The sequence below is a fragment of the Vanessa atalanta genome, chromosome Z (assembly GCF_905147765.1).
Source record: "Vanessa atalanta chromosome Z, ilVanAtal1.2, whole genome shotgun sequence".
Lineage (NCBI taxonomy): Eukaryota > Metazoa > Arthropoda > Insecta > Lepidoptera > Nymphalidae > Vanessa > Vanessa atalanta.
In genome coordinates this window covers 12,803,663-12,815,070 of record NC_061902.1, presented here as the reverse complement: position 1 = coordinate 12,815,070, position 11,408 = coordinate 12,803,663, and the positions used below count along the sequence as shown (strand labels likewise).

At 32.2% G+C, this 11,408-nt stretch overlaps 1 protein-coding gene across 1 annotated transcript; it reads left to right on the top strand.

Annotated features, from left to right (window-relative positions):
• Nucleotides 1-500: 500 nt before the first annotated feature.
• On the top strand, nucleotides 501-9,320 carry LOC125076109 (LIM homeobox transcription factor 1-beta). The gene is made up of 4 exons (XM_047688072.1): nucleotides 501-582; nucleotides 7,972-8,173; nucleotides 8,322-8,944; nucleotides 9,073-9,320. Exons 1-4 carry the CDS (start codon nucleotides 501-503, stop codon nucleotides 9,318-9,320), a joined length of 1,155 nt encoding a protein of 384 aa, XP_047544028.1.
• Nucleotides 9,321-11,408: the final 2,088 nt, after the last annotated feature.

The window sequence follows — 11,408 nt, the reverse complement described above, 5'->3', positions numbered from 1 at the left end:
AAAAGAGGCAACTTAAATATAAAAACTTACACACTTATTAATATTATCTATATATGTAAGAAACGAAAGGGAAACAAATATTCTACGGCAAGTATGTATCTATCTTTAGTGTAGATCTAAAATATTAAAAAAAAATATATATTGTTTTCAATAACGGTGAAATTTTGAAAAAAAAAACTCGCACTGTTCCTCAAATAGAAGTGTATTGGAAGCGGTAGGTTGCCGAAATTTTTCCAACAAATGAAAAAATACAATTTGTTGGTGCCGTTTCGGCGAGCGGCAAATGTTATAGCTGTGAGCTGTATAATAGGTAGGTTGGGTTACGGGTGAAGTGGGCGGTGCGGACAGGCTTAACAGCACGCGATTGGTGGGATAAATGGTAGGGAGAGACGTTTGATGTGATCCGCTAGAGGTCGTCACTTGCACCCTTCTCCATTGTACGGTCGGCAGGCGCGTGGTGCGCCTCGGTGTGGTGTTCGTGCGACAGTTATATGAAAAAAATGCTCGAGTTTTACACAAATATAAATTCGGGATTGATGCAGGAGAGCATGCAGCCGCCGCTCTCTTGTGCTGGTAGAACAGGTTAGTACGGACATTTAGTAAAATTGCAGCTAGCGAATTTCTATGTTCGGTCTTGTTTGGAAAACAAAGTTTTAAGTGTAAACAAACTGTTAAAGTTTGAATAACGATTCTGGTTTAGATGACATTTAAAACTTCCCTGTATACCTATATTTTTTTTAAATAAAATTTTGTAACAAACTTTTTTTTGTTAATTATATATTTCCGAAAAAAAGTAGAAATAATAATAAAAATTCCATGACAGTTTGAAAAAAAAAGTACCACCACTGTTAAAAAAATATGGAAACGCATTCTAGGCATTTATTTACCGTGAAATCGTAAAGGCCTATTATTTGTAGAGCGTGTTACCTGATATCTGTACAATGAATAATAATTGTTGAGCATTCCTTCTGTTTTTATTAAAATTTTTAAGACTTTAATTATTAAATTTATATTAATTTTTTCGCAAGTATGTTAGTATTTTTATTTACCTACATACTTAAATATAAATATTCATATTATGTATGACTCGTAAAACTTATAAAGCAAAATACTTTACATTTAAGTTTTTTAGTAAAGTAATTTTAACATAGCATTAACGTACCTCCAAAGATTTTTTAGTTTTATTAAATACGAGAGCATTTTTCTGGAAACATTTTGCTCTTTAACGTTTTTCCTTATAAAATGCTTCCGGAAACTGTGTTTGGTTTTAAAATCCTTATTATATTCCATTATCAGGCTACGATTCGTCTCGCCGGTTTGTGAATGTAATGAATTTGATGGTCTGAATTAAATTGAATGTTGATTTTGCAATTGATTCGTGGTTTTTTATAATCATGCCTATGAAACTTCACATAAAAGTACATTTGATTTTTGTTTTTAATCGAAACAAATTTATTTACAAGTCTTATTACCTAATAATCGATTTGTTTGACCGTTTCGATTTAATTATTATAATAGTGTATTGACATAATATATAATAGGTATATTTTTAGGGAGAATCTTTTTATTAAAAAGAATAATTTTAATAATAATAACAAACTATAATTATATGTTAGGAAAGAAATATTTTAAAATTTGTTGTTATTGGATATTTAGGTTATATCTGGGTGTCAGTCGTGAATATACTGCAAAGCTTTCTATGTTACGATTACGTTTCCTAAGATAAATCTCATCTTTTAATCTTATTTCAAACCGAATTGAAAAGAGTAGGAGGGGCATTTTTTAAGTCAATTTGCTTTTGAATATATAATAATAATAATAAGTATATTATTATTTTATTTACAATATATATGCGGATTGACATTTGGGTCTTCTGTTAATTTATGGTCACCACCGCTCATCGACCTTTGCGATGTAAGAAAAATTAACCATTCTTTATGTACATTGCCACGGTTCCTTTGGGAACTAAGAAGATTCTAAACTATCTAGCTTTAATTTCACTGGCTCAATGCTTCCTTTAAACCGGAACATTATCGTACTAAATACCTAGTTCTGTATCATGGTAGTTACGTATGTTATACGTTTTTATTAAAAACCGTAGGTGCAACTAAGTAACAAACTAGCTGTACGTTGAAAACGATGACATATATAAAGAGGGAACGATTATTGAATCAATAGAAAGTAACATCGATTTTCGATTTAGTTTTTTAATTAAGATAAATTACCTCGAATATTTGCGAGTGCTTTATAGATATAGACTTTGGTAACTATATGCACTATCGATTGCTTTGTTCGGGCGATAACGCGTTGAGTTAACGTACCTAGCTATAGTTACGCGTTGAGCGGTACGAACCTATACTTAGGTACCTATTACCTAACACTACTTAAACGTAAACAAAGTTGACGCTTTGACGTAAATTGTATTAACGATTCGTTTTATCGATTAATTTAATCAAATGAAATTAAGCGAGTCATTTCAGTAGTACTACGAGGATGCTTTAAATTTATTTCTTTCAGCTATAGTGACTTGGTATTTGAAATATTTCTTTTTTATTTTGTGTTATATTTGTAGATCGTATTGCATACCTCGTTGGTCTAGTGGTTAAGTTACAAAGCCACAGTTACTGAGATCGTGGATTTAAGTTCCGGGTCGTGCCAATGAATCGGTATTTGGTTTTCAAGTCGTAAAATTCTCAGTAGAAGACCGGACTCTAGAAGTTGGAAGTATGTGTACTCCCGGGCACAGCACAGCACCCGTGTTAGCACACACACACTAGCGCAATATAATATAACCGAATATAATAACAGTTGGATAATAATAATTTGTAATGTTTTAATTTTAGCTAACTTTACTAATACCTAATCGTAAAGAAGAAATATTACAACAATTATTAATATCTAATTACAATTCCCTGATGTTAAGAATACAATTTAGATAGACTCTATTCCAACAATAAGAAGAGAAAACACAAATAAACAAAATTTTACCGCAAATTTACGCGCTATCATTGGTCGAAAGCTTGATCTTTGATATTATGATATTATGATATTCACTATGTTATGATTTACGAAATAATGTCGTTTTGAACGTCGACGAAACTATTATCGGAATTTTGGAAGTATAATTACAGTGGAAATACGTAGTTAAGTGTGATATTGTTGTATTATAAATTCAATATATTAATCATAAACTCTTAGTAGTGCACAATACAGCTAAGTTAATATTGTTAATAATTTGCTAATAAGCAAATCGCATGAAATACGTAAATCTAAGGTTTGTTTATCTTTATTCCTACTTCCATTGGAATAGACTACAGATTGAATGTTTAGGTCACAACGGTCTCTTGCAAAATCGGTCGAGCAGCATTAAGTAGATACTAAGTTAGAAGAACTATTCTTATACAACAAATGGAGTTAATTCGTGCGAAGTTAGTTAATTTTTTAATAGAAATTGTTATATTGGTCACAAAATATGGAATTGAGATGTTATATTCCTTGTGCCTGTAGTTTTACTGATTGTGTCACATTCAGTGTGTGATGACAGGGTTGTTACCTACCCAGACGGGCTTGCACGAAGCCCTACCAGCTAGCACCGAGTAACTTGTTGCCTACTTAAAGGCAATAGCATTACTTCAGCTTAATACAAATATCGTTTATTATGTAAGTAGGTAACATACGGTAGATCGCAATACTTACTTACTTAATACTTAGGCCGTTAGTCGTATTTTAAGAATATAAAAATCTATAAAAATCTTTCTTATATCTAAATATTTTAGATATAAGAAATGATTAGAAAAATGATGATTAAAATAATGTTGTTGCAATAAAACAATTTATTTTTCAATTTATTCATAATCTAAAAAACTAATATTTAAGATAATCGTACCTACTTATTTATTAGTTATGTAAATTGCATTATAATTACCATCATAAGTATCTAAATCAAAAAAACCCTTGTGAAATATTTTATCTATATTTAAAAGGAAAAATCAATGTCAACTCAAAAAGTAAATAGGTACTTTAGACACCGCCCGGCTTCGCATGGGCGCAGTTGTTATAAAGAAAATTATATGATATAAATATACTTTATATATTATAGAACTCAACAATAAAAAAAAAATAGAGTTGGACTATTAGTTTTGGAGATTATTTCCCTGCAAACTAACAAACAAATTTTACCTGTTTATAATATTAGTATAGAATTATCTACTTGATGACACACCTACGTAATCAAGTAATGATTAGAATAGTATGATTTATATAAATAAGGATTTAAAAATTTAAAAAATATTTAATACTTAATTATCCCATTGGCTCTACGGCGGTTTTCATAAAGCTGTCTTATTAATATTTTACGGTAAACCTGTGGTCTCTTTATTGGTTGCTTTAAAAATAATTCTATAAATCCTGCTTTAATTAAAAAACAATATTTCAACTAAAGAGGTAAAAGAACAAATTTCGGTCCTTATATAAGTAGTTGGATGTCATATCAGATACACCCATATAAAAAAATATTTTTATATAATTTTAACGCATAAATTAACAAATACTACTTATAATAATAAATAATCATCTAATGAAGAATCTTTTGGAATTCCAATTAATTTTTTTTATTAAAATACATATTTGTAAATTTTAGTTACGTGCTTACGTGTATAGATTGACTTGGTAAAAATAGCGCTAAATAGCTGAGTTACTTTATGTCAAAAATGATAAATTTCACAGACTGTGCATATTTTAAATTCATTGCATATTTCATTAATTTTTTTTTCTGGATAAAAATAATATGCCCATCACAAGTTCAGAATAAAAATAAGATAATGCTCTAAATAGCTTTCCATGAAATAAGTTTTCAAGTTTTTGTAAATTATTTAGTTTCGAGCAACGAAATATAAACATAAGGAGACAAACTATTGCTTAAATTTTGCTTAGTAATAGCGAATATGTGCGTTGTCTAATCTCAGTAACTAGACTAGATTAATTTGGTGGCAGGGTGGTACCATCCATTCATCAGATATTTTACCGCCAAACAGCAGTACCTACTCAGTATTGTTGTGCTCCTGTTTGAACGGTGAGTGAGCCAGTGTATCATCAGGCATAAGGTTCACAACATCTTAGTTTCCAAGGTTGGTGGCGCATTGGTTATGTAAGGAATGGTTAATATTTTTTACAGCGCCATTGTCTATGGGCGATGATGGCCACTTACCATTAGGTGGTACATTTTTACATCCGCCTAACGACATCATAAAAAATAATAATAGCAAAACTGCACAGAATACATGTGCATTAGTATGTGAAAAGCACAAAGCATTTTATTGTCTTGATCAAATGGTGACCTAATACAAACGGAAAGAGATCAAGCACGGGACAGACTCAACATGATTTAGAGGAATACAAACTTCTGAACTTCCTAAACTCGGGCTGTTAATGATATTTGAAGACCAATAACATTTCACGATTTGAACCTAAACCCTCGGTCAGCGGCAACCATATAAGGTGAATTAAAAAAAGAAATAGTTTACGCGTAGAACTCTCTCTCCCTTATTAGGCTCTCCGAGGCACGGGACTGTACACACACGCTCTGGGCTGCTACTAAAGAATTTACAAACAAAAATCCCAATTCCAAAAGAAGTCAAAAGAATATATTCTAAAACATAATTACAAGTTAGAAATTAATCACTAAAACTTAGTATTAAAACTTACAACTTTAAATGGTTAAATGTAAGTATTTATACAAATGTATCTCATTTCAGATTTAGTATAAAATTATTTGAAAGTCGAGAAACACTCTCATATTCTTTTATTACTTTCTGACTGGCTACATTGCAATATAATAATCTACGTTCAAAGAGTTCTCAATAGGGTAAACTAGAATATGATATAACTTCGCTATCCATATTGAATCAGCATATGAAACCTTTGCCTTTGTGATATTGACAACAATATAATATGCCATATAACACAATATACCACTATGGTTCAACTTATGTTGCATAAAGATAAGATATATTAGTTGTTTTTTTTTATCACTTCTTAATTTCAAGAGGAATATCGATTATATAGCCGACGTTAAAGACTAAATTGACAAGCGGTGCGAACCAGTGCGAACCGGTGCGGAGCGGTACGGTGTAGGTTTACAAATAAATCTCCGAAAGATATATTTAATAGACACATCGGAATAATTATTATTTTGTTTCCAAAAGGAAATATTCAATGATATATTTCGTTCGATTAAATTTTCACACATACCTTACAAAATAAATATCATTAATTTAAAACATTATCTGTTACAAAAATGACTGTTTACACTTTGAAATTCACGGCAGAGAAAAATAATACGTGGACCATAATATTATACGAGCGAATAATTAGTTTGGCACGATGCTGATTGAGTAAATTTACGACTACCTTTTTATTATTATTTAAAAGATTATCGAAGTGTAAACTTTCATTTTACTCGTGCGAAGTCAGTACGTAATAAACGTATTAACGGTAGCTAAATTGTTTTAAAAAGTATACACACAGTAATTCATTCTTTAAAAATGCTTTTAAGTTTTTAAATTTCTATTCTTTAAAACAATTCTACCTGGAAAAATCTTAGCCTCGCAGACCTCGGCGACGAAAAGAATTCTCTCTGCAGTGAAATAGTTTCTTTGAGACTCTTGAGTATAAAAGCTAGAGGTGAAATAAATGAGGCATTTTCAAATAATGGTAGGTAATCGTGTTGCGTTAAGAGAGATTATTTTATTTTATTTTATATCTGAAGTTATTCGTCAGTATTGATTACTAAAATTATATTTATTATATAAAAACAATAATCAATATTATATTAGCCAGTATGCCTTTATAAATAGTAATAATGGTTTCTCGGCATTTATTTGTTTTACCAGTTGTAGTTGTTCAGAGTTTATTATAATAACATTGCACTGTCATCAGACTTCTAGTAAGTCTACAGAATTTCAAGTAAATACGGAGCCGGCAAGTGGTCTTGAAATCGAGTTGCAAGATTACAAAGTTACACATTTACCAAGTTGCAAAGTTAAAGATCTGACTAATATAAGCTTGTTACAAAGAGAATTTGTTTAAAGCTGAGTATACCTACTTAATACTTACTTTATTGACATTGAGTTTCAAAAAGAAGGTATACACATAAAATAGCTATAACTACTTGAGATAACGCTATGCAGATGATATTTTTCAAAAAAGATATTTTAATTTTAAAATTAAACGAATCTTTTGTAAATAATTGCCTATTTTACGAGTAGAAGCTAGAATCGTGAAATTCGACAGTCAAAGGTCAGGCCTAAATAAAAAGCGAAGGCATTCGCTGAAAGTGAGCCGCACACATCGATTAACGGTTAGGATGGCAGTTTTACGCAGACATTTTGTTCTCGGGTTGATCCCGTGACCCGGGTGACCCGGGACGCTCCTCCTACTGGGGCGTATCCCCTCCCCATGTCTAAGGAGCATGTTGAGACGGCTGATACTTTCACAAAGCCATTTCGACTTACCCTACCTATATATATTTCGCTTATAACGTAGGTACATCTACGAAGGGGCCGTTATTTCATCAGAGTCGCTTTATCGCCAGTCTATCATCGTTAAATCGTATTTAACTATATCCTGATAGAAACTTACACTTAACGCTTAAATTTATAATTTTGTTATCAATTTGTAATTATTGTAAAATAAATTGAAAAGCTCGCGCTTTAAATAAATCTAAAATTTAACGAAAAGCGCGTTGGTTTAAAGCAAACAACGAAGAGCGCTTTTAACTAGTTAGTTACTTATGAACATATTAATTACCCAAACACATGTGTAATATAAGCAATTGCGAAATTATATAATTATATATTGTGTTCTTCAAAAACAACTTCGTGCTTAGAATGTAGAGCTAGAGGATATTATTTTGAAATATTCTGCCAAAGAAGACCTACCACATGCTACTAATTTTAGACTTATCACATGCAGAGTTGAGCGCGAGCATCAAGCGGGAGAAGATCGTCGAGATATGTGAAGGATGCGGCCAGAAGATCCAGGACCGCTACTTGATGCGAGTTGGCGATTTATCCTGGCACGAACACTGCCTCAGCTGCTGCGTGTGCGGTTGTCCACTAGCCCATACATGTTACACAAGAAATGCCAAACTATACTGCAAACCTGACTACGATAGGTAATTTTTCTATCAATTTATTTAATATTAATTAATATAGACACATTAATTGCGAATTACGCTAGCGTGCGCTCGCGATATTTATGTATGCTAAGCGAAATGCTGTGCGTTTGCCTAATTTGTGTGTCATTATATATTTTTGTCTCAGGCTGTTCGGTGTTAAATGTACGCGGTGTGGCGACAGACTGCTACCCCAGGAGATGGTTATGCGGGCACAGCAGTATGTCTTTCATATTCAATGCTTCGTTTGCGTCATGTGCTGTCAGCCCCTTCAGAAGGGTGAACAGTACGTTATAAGAGCAGGCCAAATTTTCTGTAGGCAAGATTTTGAGAAGGAGATGTACCTGATGCAACATACGGAAGACGATATGATAATTGATGATTCAGAAAGGCCCCGGGATGGAAGACGAGGACCAAAGCGTCCTCGAACGATTCTAACGTCTGCACAACGTAGACAGTTTAAAGCTTCTTTTGAAGTGAGCCCCAAGCCCTGTCGTAAGGTACGAGAAGCTCTTGCCAAAGATACCGGCTTGAGCGTCCGAGTAGTTCAAGTTTGGTTCCAAAACCAAAGAGCTAAAATGAAAAAGATTCAACGCAAAGCAAAACAAGAGGGTGATAAGAATGCGGACAAGGAAAAGGATAAGGATGAGAAGAGCATTAAGCAGGAATCGCCATCAAGCGAACACGAACATGGAAATTATCTGGGCTTGGATACGTCGTATTCGGCATCAAGTCAACCCCTAAACCCAAATCTCCCGTACTCCCCTGATGGTACGTTGTTAATTACAAAAATAGTATACATGTAATAATTTGTCGAAGTTTAAGAAGTCGTTAAATCGTCGTTAAGTCGTTTTGTAAGTTTGTCGTCGAATGATTATTTAATCTCAATTTTATTTCAGATTATCCAGCACATTCTGGTGACAGTTTCTGCAGCTCGGACATATCACTTGATGGCAGCAACTTTGATCAGCTCGACGAAGGTGCCTCCGACACCATGAGCCTTCAGAATTTGGAGGTTCCACACCATCCCCATCAACACGGAAATCATTCATCTCACGAGCCCCTCAATTTAGGTACCGGTGCTGTGGTTAATCCAATTGATAAGCTTTATCTTATGCAGAACTCTTATTTTAGTACGGATCACTGATTTAATGCCAATCGCACTGTCACGCCCAAGGGTAGTCGACAGCGCATCTATCCTAAAGACTTTTCTAGATATACATCCACGAATACGAATCACACAGAAACAGTGACAAATACGAGCAGTTCTATTTTACGTTACGGTTTTTATTCAACTTTATAAAGTGGTATTTATGTTATCAGTGTTACGGTAAACGTAGATGTTTAATTAAAATAATGATAGTGTATAAAATTTGTGAAAATTTATAGCATTCAAAGTAGATATGATATGATCGCAAAAATATGATATTGATTTGAACTGTAGTAAGCGATATTTACATGAAGAAACTTGTATTTATATGTGTTATATTAAGTATAAGATTTTAGTAGTAAGTCGTATTTATTTGGTAACATTATTGCATTACTACCTTTTATGGAATGTTGTAAATATTGTACACAGCGACACCTTTTTCTCTGGTCAGTGAAATATAAACTGTACATAAGTATTTAATACGTACCTAACATTTTAAAATGTTTAAGAAATGATGTATAATAAAATGTATCGTCCTCTTTTTAAAGGATTGTTAATTGCAGTATAGTGTAAATATATTTATGTAAATGTATGTTTATGTAATGTGTATCACTTCAACAAAGTTTATTGTTTTGACTGCCTCAATTGTTTAGTGACTAGCTTATAATTTCGTCGACCCCGAGTTTATGACCATAAAACCCAGATCGGACTGTTAAAGAATATCTGGTTTTGGTGTCGATAAATTTGTTTACACTTTCATGTAAAGCCATTGGTCCTGCGATTGATACGGAACTAGATAATCTGGTGATATGGATTTGGCGAACCTTCGCTTTATAACAGTGAAGGAACATGTCAGTTAGTGAATTTGTACCATTATATGTCCTGCAGATATTGCTAGTCCCAGTTGTGATTAGCCACCGTGAACAAAATCAAGAGGATATCATTGTAGCCCTGCAATTATTATGATTAGTTCATCATATGTATTATTACTAAATGATCTAAATAAAATTGGGGAATATTAAAGACATATAATCCTTTTTTTAAATATCGATAGATATTTATAATTTGCTGTAAATAAGGGATTAATTATTGTAATAAATATTAATTGTCACTAATCGCGTATTAAGTCTAAGTACCTACTCTACTTATGTAAAGCTAGATTACCAAAGTTATAAAAATATTAATCAGATTTCACTCGTTTGAAATGAAGTGATGTTTGTTTCATTGTTCGCCACGAAAGAACTATGAATAGAGTAGTTTTTCAAAAAATAGTCTCATATTTATGTCACACTGATTTCGGAAGTTATATTAAACGGATTGAAGCACATGAAAAGGTATTTTCTCAATTTAGTCATATTCATTTTATGTATAATAAACCACATCGAAACTAAAGAGAGATACTTACATATAATGTTACATAATACCAACAATAACAGCACGAGTTTCAAATTAATCGAATTGTATTATTACATTTGTTCTAGTTTTTATCAATCACCCTGTACTTGTGTCAACAGCATAGAAACGAACACATTTTATCTTCTCCACCTGATTAATGTTTCAATCATCACACATAAGCCTTATTGTTACCGCACCGTATTCGTTTTGTTTAATCATCTTTCTAAAAAACGTTGTCTAACGGTTGAATTGTTAAACAATGCTTTGTCATCTTCATTCGAATGTTAGTTCACTTAAGAAAGAAAGAGACAAATCAGTATTTAACTATTCGACCACTATATAACATTAATTAGTAAGACTGTAAATATTTTAAGCTATTTAGACTAATGCCACGTGTCTTAGTTTCTAGTAGGCACAAGTTTTGTAGTGTAGGTATTTGACGTTATTATATCGAATATTGATTTTATTAAAATAGTCATTAAATTTCTTTATCACTCATTACTTTAATATTTGGAATGTTTTCCTACCAACGTCTCTAGTCAAACGGCGTGTGATTTTAGATTTAAGTAAATGCCAAAGTACTGTGTTTTATTCGAAACACGCCGTTGTTTTATATATCGGTGTAAAATAAATAATGACTCAGAAATCTGTGTTTAATTTTTAATTAAAGTAAGTACCAACTTTTTCTTT